The sequence below is a fragment of the Saccopteryx leptura genome, chromosome 3 (genome assembly GCF_036850995.1).
Source record: "Saccopteryx leptura isolate mSacLep1 chromosome 3, mSacLep1_pri_phased_curated, whole genome shotgun sequence".
Classification (NCBI taxonomy): domain Eukaryota; kingdom Metazoa; phylum Chordata; class Mammalia; order Chiroptera; family Emballonuridae; genus Saccopteryx; species Saccopteryx leptura.
The window spans coordinates 74,037,223-74,060,734 of NC_089505.1; the positions used below are offsets into that span (position 1 = coordinate 74,037,223).

At 41.1% G+C, this 23,512-nt stretch overlaps 1 protein-coding gene across 1 annotated transcript; it reads right to left on the reverse strand.

Moving 5' to 3' along the window:
- Positions 1-455: 455 nt before the first annotated feature.
- LOC136399235 (zinc finger protein 432-like) lies at positions 456-19,144 on the reverse strand. The gene is given in 7 exon segments (XM_066374232.1): positions 456-2,025; positions 2,028-2,061; positions 2,063-3,774; positions 9,670-9,765; positions 10,050-10,176; positions 10,966-11,161; positions 18,945-19,144. Coding segments are annotated over 6 exon segments (2,106 nt in total). The 5' UTR covers positions 10,981-11,161; positions 18,945-19,144; the 3' UTR covers positions 456-1,903.
- Between the last annotated feature and the right edge of the window lie 4,368 nt (positions 19,145-23,512).

Below are 23,512 nucleotides of genomic sequence, written 5' to 3' on the forward strand. Positions count from 1 at the left end.
ATTATCTTATAATTTCAATTACAAAGCAAACAGAAACAAGGTGGATTCTGGAGCATTTGGGATCGTGCTTCGCAGCATATATAATCAGTTTGCCTCAAATAAACACATAAAGGTTTTTTGAAAATATATATGGCTGAAGGTGTTCTGTCCCAAAGTGCTTGAAAGGTGGACTGTCTGTTTAGGTTTGTGGCAGAATGCTTTTTCATTCAAGAATTCTTTTCTACTCCAAGTTATCTGAGGTTTTGCTAAAACCACCAAATTCGGTCTTTATTTCTGCATGTATTTCATGTCGTGATGAGGAACATGAGGTAGTGCTAAACCTCACCATATTCAGTCCCACATGGAAGTATTTCACTAGTGTAAACTGACATTTCTTGAGGTCTTACTTTCTGACCCTTCATTTCCACAATTACAAACGTCCACTCATAATTTCTGATGATCTCATATGAGTCTACATTCCACTGCATGGTTTCCTAGTGTGCCACATTCATAGAATCTCTCTCAGTATACACATTTTACAGATACAATTTCCTAAAATATTATCAAGCCTGATTGCATGAGAATGTTTAGTAAATTGTTTTAATATATGATCTAAATGATCAGGACAGAACCATGTTTGTTGCTCTAAGTTATTCCTTTTTTTATTCTTTTTGTATTGTTATTCTTCATTGCATAGAATTATATGGAGGACATACAACTGGCAACAGGCATCTACAAAGCAATGTCCTGTGAATTCTTATGTGTAACAAAAATAAATAAGTGAAAACAGCTTTCCCACAATTGCTGCACCCACAGAGCCTCTCTTTTATGTTTCTCGATGAACACTGAGTCTTGACTTTGCACTGGTAGTTTCCCACATTCATGACATTTGTAGGATTACTCTCCTGTGTGAATTCTCCAATAGATAATGAGACAACCTTTACTCAATGAGAATTTAATTTCCATATTCAGTATATGCAAATGAAGTCTTTTCTGGCAAATCACTGATGTTTCATGAGCCATATGGTTGGTTTTTTTGAAATAGAAACACAGACATACATCTAGACAGACTAAAAGGGAGAGAAATGAGAAGCATCAACTCATTGTTCTGACACGTTTATAAATTGCTTTCTCATACATAACTAGAGGGTTCCAGCTGAGCTAGGGGCCCCTTCCTCATGGCAGCAAACTTGGGTTTAAACCAGTGACCATGAGGTCATATTCATGACCTAATGCTGAAGCCGGCCTTGGACTTCAAGCCAGCAACCACGAGGTTAAGTGTATGATCCCACACTCAAGCCAGTAAACTTCTGCTTAAGCTGGTGTGCCTACAATCAAGCTGGTAACCTAGGAATTTCAAACCTAAATCCTCAGCATCCCAGGTGAAACTCTATTCAAAGCACCTCCACCTGATCACGCCATCATGCATATCTTCTTAAAGCCTTCACCAAAATACCTGACTTGTGTTGGTGCACCAGGCATCCCCAAACTATGGCCTGCGGGCTGCACGAGGCCCCGAGGCCAGTTATCCACCCCCGCCACACTTCTGGAAGGAGCACCTCTTTCATTGGTGGTCAGTGAAAGGAGCACTGTATGTGGCAGCCCTCTCACAGTCTGAGGGACAGTGAACTGGCCCCTTGTGTAAAAAGTTTGGGGACCCCTGTAGGCTATAAACCTGGAATGTTGAGGTCCCTCATTTGAAATCCTGGGCCTGCCTGATCAAGGCATATATGGGAAGCAACTTGTGGAAGTTGATGCCTCTAGCTCTGCTCCTGCACCAATCTTACCTTTTACTTAAATTTTAAAAATTCTTTTAAAAAGGGAGTTTTACAATAATCACTGCATTTGCATATTTTCTATGAGGTTTCATATATACATTGATATTACTTTTCATGGGGCAGACTTTCCCACATTCATTGCATATTCATGGTTTCACTAAGGAATGAGCATGCTTCTGTACAGTTAGATCACTCTTCCTGTGAAAAACATTCCCACATACTAAACATAAAGAGGATTTCTCTTCTATATGAGTCCTTTGATGTACAGTCGATGCTTCAATGCAAAGCCTTTCCCACATTCACTGTATACATACATAAGGCTTTTCTCCCGTATGAATGCTTTGATGTGCAATCAGTGGCCGCTTCCTTGAAAAGCCTTTTCCACATTCACTGCATACATATGGCTTCTCTCCTGTATGAATCATTTGATGTTTAATCAGATTACTCTTCTCTGAAAAGCCTTTCCCACATTTATTGCATACATACGGCTTCTCTCCTGTGTGAGTCCTTTGATGTCTAATCAGGTGAGTTTTCACTGAAAAGCCTTTCCTACATTCACTGCATACAAACGGCTTCTCTCCTGTATGAATCATTTGATGTCTAATCAGACTACTCTTCTCTGAAAAGGCTTTCCCACATTCACTGCATACATACGGCTTCTCTCCTGTATGAGTCCTTTGATGTTGAATCAGTGGGCTCTTTACTATAAAGCCTTTCCCACACTCACTGCATACATACGGCTTCTCTCCCGTATGAGTCCTTTGATGTACAATCAGTAGGCGCTTCTCTATAAAGCCTTTCCCACACTCACTGCATACATATGGATTCTCTCCCGTATGATTTCTTTGATGTACAATCAATGGGCGCTTCTCTATAAAGCCTTTCCCACACTCACTGCATATATACGGCTTCTCTCCTGTATGAGTCCTTTGATGTATAATCAGTTGAGTTTTCACTGAAAAGCCTTTCCCACACTCACTGCATACATATGGCTTCTCTCCCGTATGAGTTCTTTGATGTATAATCAGTTGAGTTTTCACTGAAAAGCCTTTCCCGCATTCGCTGCATACATAAGGCTTCTCTCCCGTATGAGTCCTTTGATGTATAATCAGTGGAGTTTTCATTGAAAAGCCTTTGCCACATTCACTGCATACATATGGCTTCGCTCCTGTATGAATCACTTGATGTCTAATCAGACTACTCTTCCCTGAAAAGCCTTTCCCACATTCACTGCATACATAAGGCTTCTCTCCTGTATGAGTCCTTTGATGTATAATGAGATTCTTCTTTCCTGGAAAGCCTTTCCCACACTCCCTGCATACATATGGCTTCTCTCCTGTATGAGTTCGCTGATGATTGCTGAGCTGATACCTATAAATGTAACATTTCCCACATTCACTACACGTGTATGGTTTCTTTTCCACACTAGTTTTCTTATGTATATTCAACTGTGATTTATTGAAGGTTTTATTATATATATTGTATTCACTCTGATTCAGTCCTGTATGAATTTTTTCACTGCATTTTCTGGAGGCTTTCTGATATAGACTGCATCCATAAGGTTTCTCTCTACTATGAATTCTGTGATGATCAATGAGCTGAGCCATCTTGACAAAAGTTATCCCACATTTAGTGCATGTGTGGGCTTCCTCTCCATTGTCAGTTGTCTGTCGCTGAGTGACCTGCGACTTATTTTCAATGGACTTGGTATTGGAATGCAACCTAATTTCAGTGTAGAACTGTTCATGGATATGACGTGTAATGGATGTCCCATCTCCATTCAAGGGAACAGAGTTCTTTAAATTAAAACTTGTGGTTTGGTTTTCAAAACTTAATTTTGATTTTAAAGGTTTTCCACATATCTCCAACATATCGCAGTGTTGCCTCAATAGGGACTGGCTTTCCTTTTGATTAACAATATTTGCAAACATATCATGTTCATAGCATTCTTCTCCACTCTTCTCAGTGGCTGGACTTTGGAAGGGACTTTGCAAAGGCACATTAACTTTCTTCATTTCTAGGAAAGAGGAGAACAGTAGATCATCCTATAATCTTTCATAATCTTAGTTTGAAATTAAAATTTGTTATAACTTTCTGTAAAGTTACTCTTTAGTGATACCCCACAGGTTGTAAAAAAAAGATATATACTTAGAGTCATCCAGATTCTAGACACAGAGCCTGTAAACCTCTTGAAGTTTTCTACATAATAAAAGCATATTTTGTTTAAAAACGTTCTTTCATTCTTATTGTTTTCCATTATTTCTTTTAAGGTGAGAGACATAGGGAAATGATGAGGCATATTTTGGCATGTGCTCTGACTTGGATCCACCTGGCAACTCCATGTGAATCCAATGCTAAAGTAATGAGCTATTCATAGTACCTGAGGGAAGTGTACACTGACAGACCAGGGCATCCTGAACTCCTGGTGCCATGGTGGAACAAAGCCAGCCACTGCCTGTGAAAGGGAAAGAGAGGAGAGAATGACTAGAGGATGGGGAAGAAAAGCAGATGGTTACTTCTCCTGCGGGAGACGGGCTGTGGGCTGGTGGGGTCGTTGTAGCCTAAGGCTTGGTTTGGGACTGAGCCTTTCCCTCTCTTTTAATACTAAGATCTCTTAACACTAAGATCTTTTAATACCAAGATTTTTTCAACACTAAGGTTTTCCCCACACCCTTGACTGTTGCATGATGCAGGGTGGGCACTTTTATGAGGAATCCAATTTATGCCTCAGATGAGGAGTGGCTTTGTATCAGAGATTTCCCTATTTGTATATTGGCTTAAAGGCTTTAATTGTCTATGCTATATACTAAAGCATTGCACTGTTCTCCCTCAACACTGAAATTACTAGCTGCGCTGGTTCATGGCATCTCCAGGGTGCTCTGACCAGGAATCAAATCTGGGGTATGCATATGCTGGGCCGATACTCGAACCTTTGAGTCAGCAACCAGGGCCAAAACAATTCCTTTTGATAACTGCAGAGATTATGCTACTGAAGTGACTTATTACAGGATTTTAACATATCCTCGGGATAGTACTAGGGAAAAGAAATGCCTTCATGTGGTTATTCTCTTGCTTGAAAAATGTGGCCACCTCATTCATTCACAAATTCTACAACCAGCAATGGGATCTTAAAAAATCACAGAAGCAGACCAACAACTAGCAGCCATGTGTATTCCAAGGCTGAATATAGAACAAACCTGGATGCAACCAGAATACAGAGTATGCTAGTCTGACAAGAACAAATGAGACTGCAGGACACGGAATGTTGGGACACTGGTCTTTGTATTGGGTTTAGTGAAGACAAGGTAAATTTTGTTTCTGACACTGAGTTTGTAAAACCTTCATAATTTCAGAAGTGATAAGAGTATTTTTTATTCTGCATAAAAGAACATTTCAAAAAAGGCTGACTGTATGCTACTGAGGAACCTAAGCACAAGTTTCTACATGGCCTCAGGATGCAGCTCGTTACCAGAAGGACCAAAGTGTGGAAGGTTTAACTTCAGCCCCAACAACTGTCCTCTAGGACAGAAGAGATGGCCTAGAGCTATAAACTCTATAAAAATCATTTTTCATATCTGATCAGCTTTTGGATAAGTTAACATATCCCTGTGCCTGGTGCATGGTTCATCTCAGTTCCATGAACAGAGAAAGGCCTGTATTCAGGAATACTTCAGACCTTCTCTTATGTACTTATTCATCTGTCTTCTTTAAAATAAATGAATAATCATTAGTATTCCTCTGCTTTTGTAACCAGCTCTAGGAAATTAATTGAATTCAAGGAAGAGCTCATGAGAACCTCCAACTTATCCAACTGGTCAGAAGCACAGGTTATAATCTGGACACACAAATCGACATCACAAATGAAGGAAGTCTTGTGGAAATGAACTCTTAACATGTAGGTTCTGACACTAGTTCTAAGTAGATAGTATCAGAACTGAATTAATTTTTAAGACACTCAGTTTAGTAACTACCCAGTGGAAGAAACCTGAAGCAAAGAAGTAAAGGCAATCAGCCTGTAAAGATAGTAAAAGACACAATGGAAACCTAAACAGTGGAGATTATCAGAGAATACGGGTGGGAAAAAATTATGTTTACAACTGCTAATATGGGAAAAGATTAATCATAATAATAACAATAATAATAATAATAATATAGCACTGGCTGGTAACTCAATGTCACAGCATCAGCCTGGAGTGTGGATGTCTCCAGTTTTATTCCCGGTCAGGGAACACAGGAGAAGTGCTCATCTTCTTCTCCAGCCATCTACCTGCCCCTGTCACTTCAATCTTTCTTTTAATCCCATCCTGCAGCCCTGGCTTGATTAGAACAAGTTGGCCCGGGGCGCTGACAATGGCTCCATGGCCTTCACCTTGGGGACTAAAAAATGGCTCTGATTGTAACAGAGGAAGGGCTTCAGGTAAGCAGAGCTTTGCCCCCTGGTGGGCTTCCCTGGTGGATCCTCGTTAGGGGCACATGGGGGAATCTGTCTCTGCTTCCCCTCCTCTCATTAAATTAAAAATAAAATAAAAAGATTTTTTTATTGATAGTACATAGAGAGAAGAGAGCTAGTGTGGGGCAAAAAGTATCAACTAATAGTTGCTTCATTTCAGTTGTTCATTGCTTGCCGCATGTCCCTTGACCCTGCAAGCCCAGGGCTTCCAATTGGCAACCTCTGCATTCTCCATCACTGCCCTATCCACTGAAGCACCACAGGTCAGGCTTTGAACGAAGTTGATATTTTATTTTTAGACTTTATGCGGTTTAGAGAGAAGAAGGGGAGACAGAGAAAGGGGAGGAGCAGGAAGCTTCAAATTACACATGTGCCTTGACCAGTCAACCCCACAGTTTTCCAGCCGGCAACCTTAGTGTTCCCGGTGGGTGCTTTCTCCAGTGGGACACCACAGGCCAGGCTCAAAACACAAGTTGTTTTGTTTTGTTTTTTTCTGACAGAGACAGAGAGAGTCAAAGAAAAGGATAAATGGGTACAGACAGGAAGGAAGAGAGATGAAAAACATCAATTCTTTGTTGTGGCACCTTAGTTGTTCATTGATTGCTTTCGCATATGTGCCTTGACCGTGGGGATACAGCAGATGGAGTGACCCCTTGCACAAGCCATCAGAACCCACCTGGGTTCCAAGCTGGTGAGCTTTGCTTAAACCAGATGAGCCCACGCTCAAGCTGGCAACCTCGAGGTCTCAAACCTGGGTCTTCTGAGTACCAGTCCGATACTCTATCCACTGCGCAACTGCCTGGTCAGGCAAAATGCAAGTTTTAAAGACATAAAGCAATCACAGCATGCTGGCGGAAATCAGAGTTATGGAACACATTAAAGAGTCTTTCAGAAGAGGACAAACTTTCTCATCAAGATGATAGCATATCATGAAGGTCAATGCAGGAGCAGCTGCCACTTCATATGACAGGAAACAAGACTATCTGGCATCTTGTGTCATCAAAATTTGATGGGAAGGCAATATTATTGTAATGTTCTAACAAAAAATAATAAATGCAATCAAGAAAACAATACCATTTTCTGCATAATAAAGAAGAAAATCACACATAGGTTTAATTTAAGAAAAGCTGGCCTGAGAAGGCTGTGGGGCAGAAAATAGAGCCTCAGACTGGGATGCAGAGGACCTAGGTTCTAAAGCCCGATGTTGCCGGCTTCAGCACAGGATCACCAGTTGAGCGTGAGGTCGCTGGCTTGAGCAACCTCATGACACCAGGGTTGCTAGTCTGAACACATGGTCACTGTCTTGAAGCCCAAGGTCACTGGCTTGAGGCCAAGGTCACTGGCTTTAGCAAGGAGTCAGTCACTCTGCTGCAGCCCCCCAGTGAGAAAGTACATATAAGAAAGTAATCAATGAATAACTAGGGAGCTGCAACAAAGAACTGATACTTCTTATCTCTCTCCCTTCCTGTGTGTCTGTTCTTATCTGTCCCTCTCTGTGTCTCTCTCTCTGTCACACACACACACACACACACACACACACACACACACAAATATTGATAAATAAATAAAGGCTGAAATGTTTTATTCTAAATATTAGAAAATGTTCTTGGAAGAAATCAAAGACTAATTAAACAAAAGAACACCCAATAATCCTAGATTAGTATGAAGAGTATGTAGTAGACAAAATTACTAACCAATGAGATAGAGTCAATGTAATCACTGTTGAAACACTAGCTGGTTAGTTTTGCAGAAATTGACAGGCTGATATTAAAATTCAAATAGAAATTGGAAAATCCAAATGTCAAAATGATCTCTATTTCTTTTCTTTTTTACTTTTCTGAAGTGAGAACAGGGGAGGCAGAGAAGCACTTTTACATGTGCACAACCAAGATCCACTCGGCAAGCCCACAGGGGGCAATGCTCTGCCCATCTGGGGCATTGCTCCATTGCAACTGAAGCCATTCTAGCACCTGATGCAGTGGCCATGGAACCATCCTCAGCACCTGTGCCCACATGCTCCAATAGAGCCTTGGCTGTGGGACGGGAGGAGAAATAGAACAGAGAGGGGGAAGGGTGGAGAAGGAGATAGGTGCTTGTCCTGTGCCCCCTGATCGGGAATGGAACCTGGGACTTCCACATGCTGGGCCGATGCTCTACCACTGAACCAACCAGCCAGGACCTCAAAATAATCTTGAAAGAGAAGAACAGACTCAGAGAATTCACTCTTTACAATTCTGAAAGCTGCTACAAAGCTATGGATATAAAAAGCACCATGAAAATGTATACACATAAAACGCCCCAAAATTGACTGTTACACTGATGGTTGTACAACTAAACGAATAAACTAAAAACATATTAGCTATTTATTTAAGTAGCTAAACTAATTGGTATGTGAATTAAATCTAAATAAAACCATTAAGTATATGATGTAAAATCAGAATCTTCAGGAAAACAAAGGCAGCGATAACATCAACCAAAGAAGAAAATCTGATTTAGGAAAACTGGGAAGGATGGCACATGAAGCACTTGTAAATTGGGAACTAGTTTGAGCTGGAACTCGTGCTGCATGGTAACAAGATCTATTCTTGTTCATTAAATGAAGCAATACAGGCCTTTAAGAAGAGAGCTACATAGAAAAAAATAAATGAGTAAAACAAAACAAAAAGAGCTCAGAAAGTAGCGAACATCATAGGTGATGCTAGGACAGATGTAATTTAAAATGTCTAGTGCAGAATTCTAAATTTTAGAAAGGATGGAAAGAATGTGATTCTTGCTCTCACACAGAATGGGAAGTTGGAGGTTGGCTGTCATGGCAATGGGTATGATGCACAGGAAGGAAGCGCACAATAGACAACACTGGGGGAGATGTCAGTCTGGGAGTCCATTTGAAATACCAATATAGGTTCAGCAATGAGAATTGAGGAAACATTTAACAGTGATGAGAACTGAGTATGAAAAAAGCTGGAGAGAAGGGAGGCGAAGAACGACATAAATGCACAATGAAAACCAGACTCTCGTGGCATCACAGCATCCATCGTGTGGATGGATTTTATGGTAGAAAATCACTATTTCCAAACAGGGCACAAAGGCTGAGTGGTAAGAAAACTGATGAATTGATAATTCTATCTTTCCAAAGAAGCCCAGAAAATGGAATTTCTCAGAAACGGAGGGGGTAACACAGGCTGAGACTCTGTGGCCAAGACAGAGAGTAAAATCTGAGAATGCTAGAATAAAAGCACACAAACAAAACTGTGATGTAGATGAAACCAATAGGTGTCATTACTCAATGAGAAAAAAGGGGTATGTTTCCCTCTAAATTTCTAGAAATAAAAAGGGTTCTCATACGTAAAGGGGTGGTTTGGTTTCTTCATCCAATGTTACAGGTCTGATGTGTTCTCTGACTAGAGTATGACTTCCTGCCATTCAGCCCCCCGACTTACTGGCTAGTTGTCACCCACTCACCTGGACAGAGCAGATGTTGGGGTTCATCCCCTACTGTCCACGGTTCTTCCCCTCGCTCCAACTTGGAAAGTACAGCTGGTTTGCTGGATTGGTACCCTGCTCAGAGGGAAAAATGACACAAGACCTAAACTTACTGAACTGGGCTGGGATCAGTCAACAGAAAGAACAGTACGTTTTAAGAAACGAACATGCTTCACATCTGTTAACACAAAGCCTTTTGTCTCAGGAGGCAGAATGTTATACCTTCTTGTCTGAGGTAATGGGAGGATCTTAAGTTCTTCTTTTCAGAGAACAATAGTTATTCAGTTGAGTTAAGCAACTGAGGGGAAAAACACCACTGACAGGGCACCTTCTCAGTGACACAGGGGAGCTGTCCTCACCCACTGACACCAGGTGGCTGTAGATCTCCAACATCACGTCCTGGAACAAGTCCTTCTGATCGGGGTCCAGGAGCCGCCACTCTTCCTGGGTGAAGTTCACGGCCACATCCTGAAATGTCAGGCATCCCTGTAACAGCAGCGTGCTGTTTAGTGGTGTGATGTGCTTTTGATGATGCAAAAGAAATGTTAGTTTTTCTCCCATTTTACTTTATCTGATAAATGTATAGAGCAAAAAAACTATTTTATTATAAAACTGAATAATCACATACCTAGTAAAATACAAGTTGGGAAAAAAGTAGGTTTTTACATTTGTGTGTACAAAAAATACAATCATAAACAATGATAAAAGAATAAACTCTGTTTTACACATAACAACTGCAAAGCTACTTTTGCCTTACTGTGTAGTCTGCAATTGTGCAGTCATCTATGCGTTCATCAGATCACAAGACTGTGCAATGTGAGAGAGAAATTGTACTGATATAGTTCAGTATTTCTCAGATTAACTGAGGTAGTTTTTCATAGTCCTCTTCAAATTGATAATAAAGAAAAAAATTAAAATAAACACAAATGCCTACCCAGGTACTGACGGAATGGATAGAACATCAACCAGAGACCTGAGGATCCAGATTTGAAACTCTCAGGTCTCTGGTTTCAGCACCCTTGCTCGCCAGCTCTGGTGTGGGGTGGCCAGCCGGTGAGTAAGATCATCGAAATGACCCCATGGCTGCTGGCTTGAGCAGAAGGTAACCGACTTGGTTTAAGCCCTACTTCATGGGAAAAGTAATTATGAGAGCTAATCAATGAACAACTAAACTGTCTCAACTACAAGTGGATGCTGCTCATCTCTCTCCCTTCCTGTCTATATTGCTCCCTCCTTCTCTCTCTCAAAAAAACAAACAAAAAAACATAAAGTCACCTGAGCCAGAATCATTTTCTTCTATTGCTGGAAAAAAGCTGGAAATAGAGAGGGTGTGTGTTGGCGTGTTGTGGGTCTGCTCTAAATTTCAGCTCAGAAACCTGTCTTCAGTTGGGTGTGTTGCAAGAGATGCTGACACCCAATTCTACAACGTCTTCCCGCTCCTCGTGATTCTATTGCTCCGGGGAGTCAGGACCTGTGGATTAGGAGAAAATTCAGTGACTGGTACATTTCCTCTGGGCCCAGATGCACTCACCCTCACACAGTGACCACAGTATCACTACTGTCCCTTTACATGGTGTCCCCGAAGTCTATCCTTCTGGCCAATAAAGCCTCAGCTTCCAACTGTGGTGGAGGACCCCGTTATCCTGTGGAGTTTAAGTGGGTGACTGTCAAAGGAGCCCCGGGCTATGACAGCCAGCCCTGCACCATCCTCAGGGGCCGGGGAGTCTCAGGAAAATCACTCATACAAAGCTGACCACATGGAAGGAAGGGATCTGGGCACTGTTTTCCTTAAACCACATGTGCTCGGATCCCTCCTCAAACGATTCTGCACACCCCGTGACTGCACCCATTTCAGGGAGAAAACAATGCACTAGACACATCATCAGTGTTTTTCTTTTATTATTATTATTTTTGAGAGAGCCAGGAAGGCAGAGACAAGAACACAGAGCTTCTCCTGGATGTGCCCTGACTGGGGAATCAAACCAGCAACCTTTGCGCTCCAGGATGAAGCTCCAACCAACCAAGTTCTCTGGCCAGGGCTTTTTTCTTTAGCGACAGAGAGAGAAAGGGGAAAAAAAGCAGGGGAAGAGAAGAATTCACATGTTTTTTATTCAGTCATGAACTCATTGTTTGCTTCCTGTGTGTACCCTGGCAGAGGATTGAATCTGCAATTCTGTCATTTCATAACAAAACTCTTAGTCGATTTAGCTAATCTGCAAGAGCCCAATTTTTAAAAAAAGTATTTTATTTATTTATTTACTTATTTGTTTTAGAAAAGAGAGAGTGAGAGAGAGTGAAAGAGAGTGAGAAGGGGGAGAAGCAGGAAGCATCAACTCCCATACGTGCCTTGACTGGCAAGCCCAGGGTTTTGAACCAGCGACCTCAGCATTCCAGGTGAATGCTTGATACACTGTACCACCACAGGTCTGAGCCTAATTATTTATTGATACATTTGTGAAAGAGAGAGAGAGACAGAGAGGGAGATTGAAGAGAAAGAACCACAGATCTGATGTTACACCCATTTATGCATTCATTATTTGACTCCAGTATGTGCCCTGAGCGAGGATCAAACCCACAACCTTGCTATATGGGGAGGACAGGCAATGAATGAGTGCACAACTGAAATGAAACAACTAAGTGGAACAACAAGATGCTTTTCTCTCTCTTGCTCGAATCAATGGAAAAAAAAACAACGCATCAAAACCTACCCAGATAACTAAGTGTGTTAGAGCACTGTGCAGAGAAGCCAGGGTTGTGTTTTTCATTCCTGGTCAGAGCACATAAAAGCAAACAAAGAATGCAGGTGTTCACATTTGTTTCTAAATAAACCCATAGATAAGCATTGTAAATGAGCTTGTTCCACTGCTTTGTTTTACTGCTAGGCTTCCCCTACTCCCTATTCCTCAATCAGTGTACAATTTTGTCTTAAAAGCTGACTTCAAACTGTGTTCTGGGTTGCATAATTTGACTGACTTAGGTCTCTGTGTGGTTAATGGCTTCAAAATAAAGACTCCTTAATTTGGCTACTTAATTGTGTGGCACAACATCTGTTTCTTGCTGTTCTGATAGAACAATATATCATATTATATTTTATACATACCATAATCACACATACAAAATACATATATGTTGTTTTAGATATATGGTATGTTATCAGGACATATATACGTATACAATATGTGTAAATACAGCTTCAATACTGACCTATATATAAAATTATCAACTCAATGAAAGAACTGAACTATACCAAAAACTTTTCTCTTGAAAACACCAAAATATATATATAACTAATAGCGAGATGGAGAGACAGAAATCTTGGGCAAACAATGTATATATATATATAAAGAACTAAGGACACCAGACCAGGCCATGTCTCAGTGGATAGTGTCAGACTAGAACACAGAGATGCCAAGTTTGAAACCCCACGGTCAGTGACTTCAGCAAGGGGTCACTGAGTTGCATGAGGGTTCATAGATATGACCTCATGAGTCCTAACATGTCCGCAAAGGTCACTGGATTGAAGTCCAAGGTTGCTGGCTTTCGCCCAAGGCTGCACGATTGAGCAAGGGGTCACTCGTTCTGATGTAGCCCTGCAGTGAAGGCACATATTAGAAAGCAATCAATGAACAACTAAGATGCCAAAACAAAGAACTGATGCTTCTCATCTCTCTCTCTTCCTGTCTTCTATCTGTCCTCTCTATGTTTCACACAAAAAAAGAATTAATGGCAGAAATAAACCACATTAAATACACTTATTTGTCATAAAGAATACTGGTCAGGAGAGCTCAGTTGGTTAGATCATCTTCTGGTACACAAAGGTTGCCAGTTCGATCCCACACAGGGTACATACAAAAATGAGTCCATGTTTCTGTCTTTTTCTCTCTAAACATTTAAAAATTAAAAAGAATATATAAATATTTTATGGCATTTAATTAGTAATTTTAGATGAATCATATTTTATGATTCTACCTTCTAAAAACTGGTAACTGCAGACACTGGCAGGTGAGTAATATGAGGAGGCATCAGGAAGGACACAGATGTCCACGACAAACCCACTTTCCTATTGTGTATTGGAGAGTGCAGTCACTGCTTGAGATAAGAAAAAGTGCAAGCTGCAAAGTAAGAAAGATAACTAAAGTTATATTCAGGAATTACTTATTTAACAGAGAATATGCGTTCAGTAAGCACATTTTCACTTTTATGGAGAGAAAGAAGTACATCCACCCATGTAACTAAATTCATTTCCCTTTTTTTTTTTTTCCTAGTGAAAGAAAGGGAGACAATCAGAAAGACAGACAGACAGGGACAGACAGAAAGGAAGGTATAGAGATGCACCAACATTTAAGAAAGTGAAGACTAAAAACAGAAATTGTGAGAAAATATTTTCACTTTAAGTATCTAATAAAGAATTGTACTTAAATTACACAAATGATTTGCAAAACATAACAATAATACCACTATCCAATTCCATTATGTATGAGGTCATAAAATTTTTTAAAAACTGAATTTTGACGATGTCACAATTGTAAACTTACTAAATATCGGCAAGTTTAGAATTACTATGTAAATACAAATTACGGCCCTAAAGCCATGCCTGGTTTGAACACTGGTAGAGCATTGGTCCGGCATTAATTAATTAATTAATTAATTTGTATTTTTCTGAAGCTGGAAACGGGGAGAGACAGTCAGACAGACTCCCAGCATGCGCCCGACCGAGATCCACCCGGCACGCCCACCAGGGGCTACGCTCTGCCCACCAGGGGGCGATGCTCTGCCCCTCCGGGGGATCGCTCTGCCGCGACCAGAGCCACTCTAGCGCCTGGGGCAGAGGCCAAGGAGCCATCCCCAGTGCCTGGGCCATCTTTGCTCCAATGGAGCCTTGGCTGCGGGAGGGGAAGAGAGAGACAGAGAGGAAGGAGGGGGTGGGGGTGGAGAAGCAAATGGACGCTTCTCCTATGTGCCCTGGCCGGGAATCGAACCCAGGTCCCCTGCACGCCAGGCCGACGCTCCACCGCTGAGCCAACCGGCCAGGGCCGGCATTAATTTATTGATTTGAGAATGAGAGAGAGAGAGAGAGAGAGCATGGGGAAGAGAAAAAGGACCATGGATTTGTTGTTGAACCCATATACACACTCATTACTTGACTCCAACTGTGCCCTGAGCAAGGATCAAACATGCAACCTTGACATATTAGATGGACACTCCCATCAAAAGTGTCACTACACCAGGTTAGCACTGTCTCATAAGTAAATATTATAGCATTTAAGGTTTGAAACACACATAAAAAACAAAAGTTCACAATAAGGTAAATAAATTGGAACGTGGCAAATGAAGCTGAAGTGCCTTGAGATCCCTGTATTGTCATAGAAGAGTGTAAAGACACTGTTTATCACAAGGATTTATAAAGTTCCACACTATGCATAATCTCTACTGTCAGGATGAAAACTAACAGCTGTCTTAATTTTTAGGCATACAAATGTGGAATATATAACTTTAAAAACTCACCCGAGCCCTGGTTCAGTAGCTCAGTTGGTTAAGAGTTTCTTCCCCATATGCTCAAGTTGCAGGTTCAATCACCGGTCAGGGCACATGTGAGGAGCAACCAATGAATGCATAAATAAGTGAATCAACAAATTACGTTTCCTGCTCTCTCTCTAAAAAAATCAATCAGTGCAATTTAGAAAATTATTTAAAAGAAGACAAAACAACAACAACAACAACAAAGAGATACAGAAAAAAGAATATAAGCCACTACAATGCACTTAGATTACTGTTTTAAAAGAGATGAAAAATTATATTAAGTATAAACAAAATAAGCATTCCTGTTAGTTACATTAAATACAAACTTTACAAAACTGTCAAATTCAAATAAAATTTAAAATCAAATAACATCCTATTATAGGTGACATGTAAGTAACATAATGATATGGAAAGCTTAAAATAAAAGGTTAGAAAAAGATACATCATGGCTGACCAGGTGGTGACGCAGTGGACAGAGTGTTGCCTGTAATGCTGAGGACCCAGGTTCAAAACCCCAACGTTGTTGCCTTGCATGTGGGCTCATCGGGCTTGATAATGTGCTCAATGAGCAAAAGCATGGGCTCACCAGCTTGAGCATGGGCTCGCAGACATGACCTTATTATAGTCCCTGGCTTGAAGCCCAAGTTCACCAGCCTAATCAAGGAGACACTGGTTCCGCTGCGGAACCCTTGTGTTTAAAGCATGTTTGAGATAGCAATCAATGAACAATTAAGGTGCAGAAAATACAAGTTGATGTTTCTCATCTCTCTGCCTTCTAGTTGGTCTCTCTCTAAAAAAAAAAAAAAAAAAAAAAAAAAGGAAAAAAAGAAAAGAAAGAAAGAGATACACCATGAAAGTCTCACCACAAATAAACTGCTGTAACCATACTCTTACAGAAAAAGAACCAGAATACCCTAAAGTTACTACTGAGAAAGAAAAACAACGCTGAGTAGTAGTAGTTTCCATTGACCACCGTGTAAAAGCCTGAAATTCCTTTCCTGCCTGACCCTTTGGGTGCAATGGATCAGGTGTTAACCCAGAATGCAGAAGTTATTGGCTTGAAACCATGGGCTTGCCAGGTCAAGGCACAAGTGAGAAGCAACTACTATGAATTCATGCTTCCGTCTCTTTACCACCTCCACCCTTTCTCTCTCTCTCTCTCTCTCTCTCCTCTCTTTAAAATCAATCCAAAAAATCTCGAAAGAAAAAGAAATATTAAAATCCTGCCATTCCTATGCACCTAACAACATAGCCTTGAAATGTATTGTGAAACTGGACCACAAAAAAAGAAGAAATAAACACACTCAGACTAATCATACAACATTGAGACATACTTCAGCCAGTAACTGACAGATATACAGGCCATCAAGAAACAGTACAGAATTTATAAACTACCATTTTGAAGACCCACAGAAATATTTTATAATGAACAAAAAATGTTGACTCATGGCCGGGTAACTCAAGTTAGCTGGTTGGTGTCATCAAGAAATGTCAATGATGAAGATCTCATCCCCAGTCAGGGAACATACAAAAATGTACTGATGAATTCATTAATAATTTGAACAATCAATATTTCTTGCTCTCTCTTGCTCCCATTCTCTTTCTCTAAACTCAATCAATCAATAAAAATTCATGTTAGAGACAGAGAGAGAGGGACAGACAGGGACCGAACGACAGAGAGAGATAGATGAAAAGCATCCACTTTTCACTGAGGCTCCTTAGCTGGTCTGTGATTTCTTTGTCATATCTGTCTTTACCGCGGGGGCTACAGCAGACCGAGTCACTCCTTGTTCAAGCCAGCAACCTCAGGCTCAAGCTGGTGACCTCGGGGTTTTGACCATGGGTCCTCCACGTCCCAGTCCAATGCTCTATCCACTGTACCACTGCCTGGTCAGTCAATTTTTTTTAAATATTAGACTCTTTTTATTTTTAAAAAAGTTGAAATAAATTCCAACAATTTAAATAGTACATGGAAAAGTTCATTGTGAACAACACTCTCAGAAGTCCATGCATTTTAAAATGTTTTGTTTCCCAAATGTATATATACACCGAATGAAATTCCATTCAAAATCCTAAACTAACAGCTATACGCAGCTTTAATAACAGAAAAGAAAGATATGCTCTATCAGTTAGGTAGGAGACTTAAAGTTACTTTAATTATAACAGTACAATTATAGTACAATAGACAAATAAGCCACAGGAACTAAATACAATGCTGATGAGCAGACCCCTGCACAGACAGAGACTGTGATGGCACCGCAGGCTCTGCAGAGAAAAAGGTAAGAATGGCTTTTTAAGCCTGACCAGGTGATGGCGCAGTGGATAGTGTAGCTTCAACTGAGAGGGGCTGGAGGGAGTGTTAACTACAGGCACTAGGGGCTGCTGCCCTGGGCATCTGCTGACATGGGGGTTGGTGCATCTAGTGTGCTCAGATGAGCACATCCTGGTCTATGTCCTTGGTCAGTGACTATCTGAAAACCAACAGCAGCGTGATTTACTAAAGAATAATAGGAGGAAGCAGATTTTGTCCTGCAAGAATGTACAAGCTTTTAGCAATAGAAGGTGAGATGTGTCTTAACATTCCAGCCTCTTTTTTCTCTTGAGGTGTACGGAGACGCTCATCTCAATATTTTCTGCTTCCTGCTTATCTGAGGTCTTAGAGCAGTCCCTTTTTTTTTTAACCTGTTTACTTCCTCAGTCCTTTTTTCTTTTTGTTTCTTCCCCCTGCACAAAACTTCTGCACCTTACAGAAATCTTCCTAACAATTCAGAAATAACTAGCTTCTAGAACAACTTTCTTTTTTTACCTTCAAAAAGTACCTCTGTACCTGTTAGGTTGGGGTCTAGGACCGCTAAGCAGAAATCCTCTACTAGCCTGGTTCAAGAGATCTGGCACCTGGGCGGTTCCTTACCTCTCCACCAGAGCAAAACTGACTGATTTTCCACCTCCCCTCACCACCCACACCTATATCCCCGCTGGGGCAATTTTTTCATTAAATGATCCCCTTCCCCGACCCTGCCCCAAAAGTCTCCACCAAATTTAATCTCGCTAGCCATGCTCATTACACCTATAAAAGTTTAAATCCCCAGGCTCTCGAGGCTGACGCTATTCTGTACTCAGCCCATCTATTCGCAGATGCATCAATAAATTTCTTATAAACCTCATCAGGCCTGACCTGTGGTGGCGCTGTGGATAGGGCATCAACCTGGAGTGCTCACAGTGCTGGTTTGAAGCCCCAGCCTTGCCCAGTCAAAACACAGATAAGGAGCAACTACAAGCTGATGCTTCCCGCTCCTTCCTCCTGTCTTTCCTCCCTCTCTCTCTCTCCCCTATCTCTAAAATAAATAAAATCTTAAAAAAATATATGCCTGGACACGCGGTCACGCAGTGAATAGGGCATCAGCCTGGGTTGCTGAGAACCCAGGTTTCAAACCTTGAGGCCACTGCCTTGAGCATGGGATCATAAACATGACACCCACGGTGGATGGGGGGGGGGGGGGGGGGAGGCTTCTCCAGCAAACAGTAGCAATACAATGGCTCGTCCCAAGCAGAAACGGAATCTGCAATTTACAATCTGCTTACTGAAAGAAAACACCGCAGCTTTCCACAGAGTACATACAGGCGCTGCCTAGGCCAATGCAAAATATAAGCAAGCAGACTTAAAAAACATTTGTAAAGCTTATTTGCCCCAAAGTACCCAAACCACAGGCAGTCACCTGCTTCCTCCAAAATACCTGGGAGCTTCTTCCACACGGCTCCTCCCACCGCCATAGTTCCAGGGTCCACACTGCACCACTTCCACCCTGTGATGTCAGGCACTCTGTGATGTGAGACACAAACCTGCCACCGGACAAAATGTTTCTGAAAATTTAAAAGGACAAGAGCGCATTGACCTGGTTTTCTGTAGCCCACGAGGAAAGTCTAAACTTTACACTTCCACAACCAGACTAGGGTTCTGGCAACGTCACCGAGATTGTTCGTCAGCCTACGGCGGCCGACGAGGATCTGAAGGATTCGAGGAAACGCCAGCGATTCTCTCACTGCGCTTGGAGCCAGTGTGTTCCCGCCCGCTCGCTCCGCGGAGCCGCGTTGGAGGCCGCCATGTTGGGAGACCTGACGCGGCACAGAAGGAAAGCAGCCACATTGAAACCTGGGTGGCTGAAAATGGGAAGATTCTCAGATATCTCGTTTCCTGGTATTTGACTCTTGAGGTAAGTGAGTGTATTTTCAGAGACGAAGTTTTCAGAGGGAAAATAGCTCGGAAGCTGAAAGCACTCAGTGGTCTTGGAAAAAATGCCATATGGCCATAGAAGGTTTTAAAGTTGGTATTAAAAAATTTTTTTATTAAATAATTTAAATGGTCAGTAGCTCAGGTGTTCGTATAACAGTCCACAATAAAATATTGTAGAGAAACATACATCTTGTAAAGGCAGAACAACGGGAAACTACCAGCGGAGATATTAATGCAGTAAGTGGGCTTTTTGTTGGTGTTTTTTCCATAAAGTGAAAATCAGGGAGGCAGAGAGACAGACTCCTGCATGTGCCCGACCTGGATCCACCTGTCAAGCCCACTAGGTGGTGATGCTCCGCCCATCTGAGCCATTGCTCTGTTGCAACTGGAGCCATTCTAGTGCTTGAGGCGGAGGCCATGGAGCCATCCTCAGCGCCCCGGCCCACATGATTCAATGGAGCCTGGGCTGCGGGAGGGGAAGAGAGAGACAGAGTGAAAGGAGAGGGGGAAGGGTGGAGTGGCATGTTGACATTTCTCCTGTGTGCCCTGGCTAACATTCGATCCCAGAACGTCCACACGCCGGCCGATGCTCTACCTTACTACCAACCAGGCCAGAGCCAGTAGGTGGTTTTACAGAAAAGAAAAAGATTTGGAGAAATGGGTACAGTGTGAGGCTGGCCATCACCAACCCGGGAGAAAGAGCAGCTGGGAGGATTTAAAGTTGTCGCTGCATCTGGTCCTTTGAGAAAGGCTACTAAAAGTGAGGCCATTAACTGTCTGAGATCAGTGAGAAGGACACAATCAGAACTGAGATTCCAAAAATATTTATATTATGTCTATTTTGTTTTGAATAAGGTCCTATGATAAGCCAGAGTGGTACATCTTTTCAACAAAAGATGGTGGTATATTTGTATCTCTAGTGACATAAATATGAGTTAAGACCCTTAACTCCAGCCCTAAACAAAAATTAGATCAAAATAGATCACAGATCTAAGTATAAGAGGTGAAAGAAAAAAACTTAACAAAGTAAATGGGAGAAAGTTTTTTGAACACGACTTACCCAGAGTTCTGAGTGAAGACAGTAAAGGATGAATCATAAAAAAATATAACAAATTTTACTAAATTAAAATTTAATACGTTTGTACTTTTTTTTTTAGTGAGCAATAAAAAGGGACAGACAGGGACAAACAGACAGAAAGCGAGAGAGATGAGAAGCATCAGCTCATAGTTGCAGCACCTTAGTTGTTCCTTGATTGCTTTCTAATATGTCCCTTGACCAGGGGACTCCAGCTGAGGCAGTGACCCCTTTCGTTACCCAGGGAGCTTGGGCTCACACCAGTGATGATGTGGTCATGTCTGTGATCCCATGCTCAAGCCAATGACCACACCATCAATCTGTTGAGCCTGCACTCAAACCTGCAACCTCAGGGTTTCAAATCTGGGGCCTCAGCGTCCCAGGCCCACACTCTATGTACGGAGACACAACCTGGTCAGGCAAAACGTGAATTTTCAAGCACAACATTTACGAAACTGAAGACTAGAGCCAGAGTTTGGGAGAAAACATTTCCGCATGTATCTGGTAAAGGATTGTATTTAAAATATAGAAAAGACTTATAAAACATAACAAAAATAATAACCATCTAATTACTTTATGTATGAGGTCATGAAATTTTCTAGAAACTGGATTTTCATAATGTCACAACAGTAAACTTACTAAATGTTAGTAACTTGCAGAATTACTATGTATAATAAATGTTACCTATAAATTTTGGCCATAAAGCTGTAAAAATGAACTATAATTAAAAAAAACTTGTAGGGTATGGTTTATTTTTTAAATGACTCCAAGTACCATTGCAAAAGTATAAACTACCTAGAATTAAAACTAATCATTATGTCTGGGGCACTAAAATTTGATACGTATATACCTTTTTTTTTTTTTTTTTTAGTAAGCAAGATATAAGGATAGGGACAGCAGGATAAAAAGGGAGAGAGATGAGAAGCATCAACTCAGAGTTGCAGCACCTTTTGAACAAAAGATGTCGGCATAATTGTATCTCTAGTGGTATAAAAATAAATGAAGACCCTTAAGAGAAGAAAGGTTTCAACAAACCATGGAAGAATGTAAGAATTTGGATAATGAGCCTGGGCTGGGTAGCTCAGAATGTTCGAGTGTCATCCTGATACATCAAGGTTATGAGTTTGATTTCTGGTGGAGAATCAAGCAGTAAATGCATAAATAAGTCAGACAAGAATTGATATTTCTCCTTGTCCCTACTTTCTGTTTGTCTGTAATCAGTGAACAAAAATTTTTTAAATAAAGAATTTGGATAATGAGGGGATTATATTATAAACTGAATCATAAAAAATATTTTGGGTTTTTAAGGTTTTTTTTTAATATTAGAAAGATAGAAACATCAATATGCTTTTCAATTATACCCCGCTTTTCTTTGTAAGATGTTTATTTAGGGAAAAACAGAGGTTGAAGAAGTGAGCTGTTGAATAAATAACCTTCAGTAACAAGTTACAGAGGCAAAACATGGGACCTTGGAGCTTAGGACAGAGGCATAAACCTTGAGAGGTATAAGAAGGGGGTAGAAAAAGGCAGCATGCTACAGATAGAGCCATCATGTGTACCCTCATAAATGCATACCTATTATCTATATTGTTTATTTTATTACTGTATTTTAGAAAGAGAAGAGAGGTAGGAGAGAGAATGACAGGAACACAAATCTGTTCCTGTATATGCCCTGACCTGGGATTGAAATCGGCAACATTTGCAATTCAGAACTATGCTCTAACCAACTGACCATGGCCATTCCGTTTTTTTGTGATACCTTTTTGGTAACTTGAGTTATCATGCTACTAGTTCACCCATACTTTTTGTATACCCACTTACTATTAATTACATGTTGATATACATAAATATGTGTAATAATATGGAAATTTGTTTATGAGAATGTAAAATAAAATTAGATCACAATTGTTTCTTTCCAGCTTTTTTTTTTCATTGGCAAAAGAGACAGAGAAAGGGACAGACTTGGGTGGTTTATGTTGTTCATTGATTGCTTTCTCATATGGACCTTGATGGGTGGGGGAGCCTTCAGTGGAGCTAGGGAAACCTTGTACATGCCAGCGACCTTGGGCACAAGTTAGTGACTGGGGTCATGTCTATGATCCCATGCTTGAGCTGGCCACCCTGCACTCATGCTTGTGAGTGTGCGCACAAGCCAGAAGAGTCCGCTCTCGAGCCAGAGACCTTGGGATTTTAACCTGGGTCCCCAGCTCAATCTACTGAGCCACGACCTGCTAGGCTTTTATTTTACAATTTAATGAGATTTTATTCCTGTACAGTGTGTCTGTAAAGTCATGGTGCACTTTTGACCAGTCACAGGAAAGCAACAAAAGATGATAGAAATGTAAAATCTGCACCAAATAAAAGGAAAACCCTCCCAGTTTCTGTAGGATGATGTGGCAGCATGTGCGCATGCGCAGATGATGACGTAACACCATGTATACAGCGGAGCAGCCCATGGCCATGCCAGTCGAGATGTGGACGGTACAGAGGAAAGTTCAGTGTGTTGTGTGGCTTGCTAAATTCGAATCCATGACCAAAGTGCAATGTGAATATCGGCGCCTTTATAACGAAGCGCCACCACATAGGAATAACATTACTCGGTGGGATAAGCAGTTGAAGGGAACTGGCAGTTTGGTGGAGAAACCCTGTTCTGGTAGGCTATCAGTCAGTGACGAGTCTGTAGAGGCTATACGGGATAGCTACCTAAGGAGCCCTAAAGAATCAGTGCGTGAGCCCACATCGAACTGCACTGAATAGGTATGAAACTAGGAGAGTTTTCCTTTTATTTGGTGCAGATTTCACATTTCTATCATCTTCTGTTGCTTTCCTGTGACCGGTCAAAAGTGTACCATGACATTACGGACACACTGTATATATTAAACCTATTCTTAATAAACTTTATTATGGTAAATTTTCATACTTATATGAAAATCACTAATACTAGTATAAAGAATTCGTATATGACTTTATTCAAGTTCCTATCATGTGAACATTTT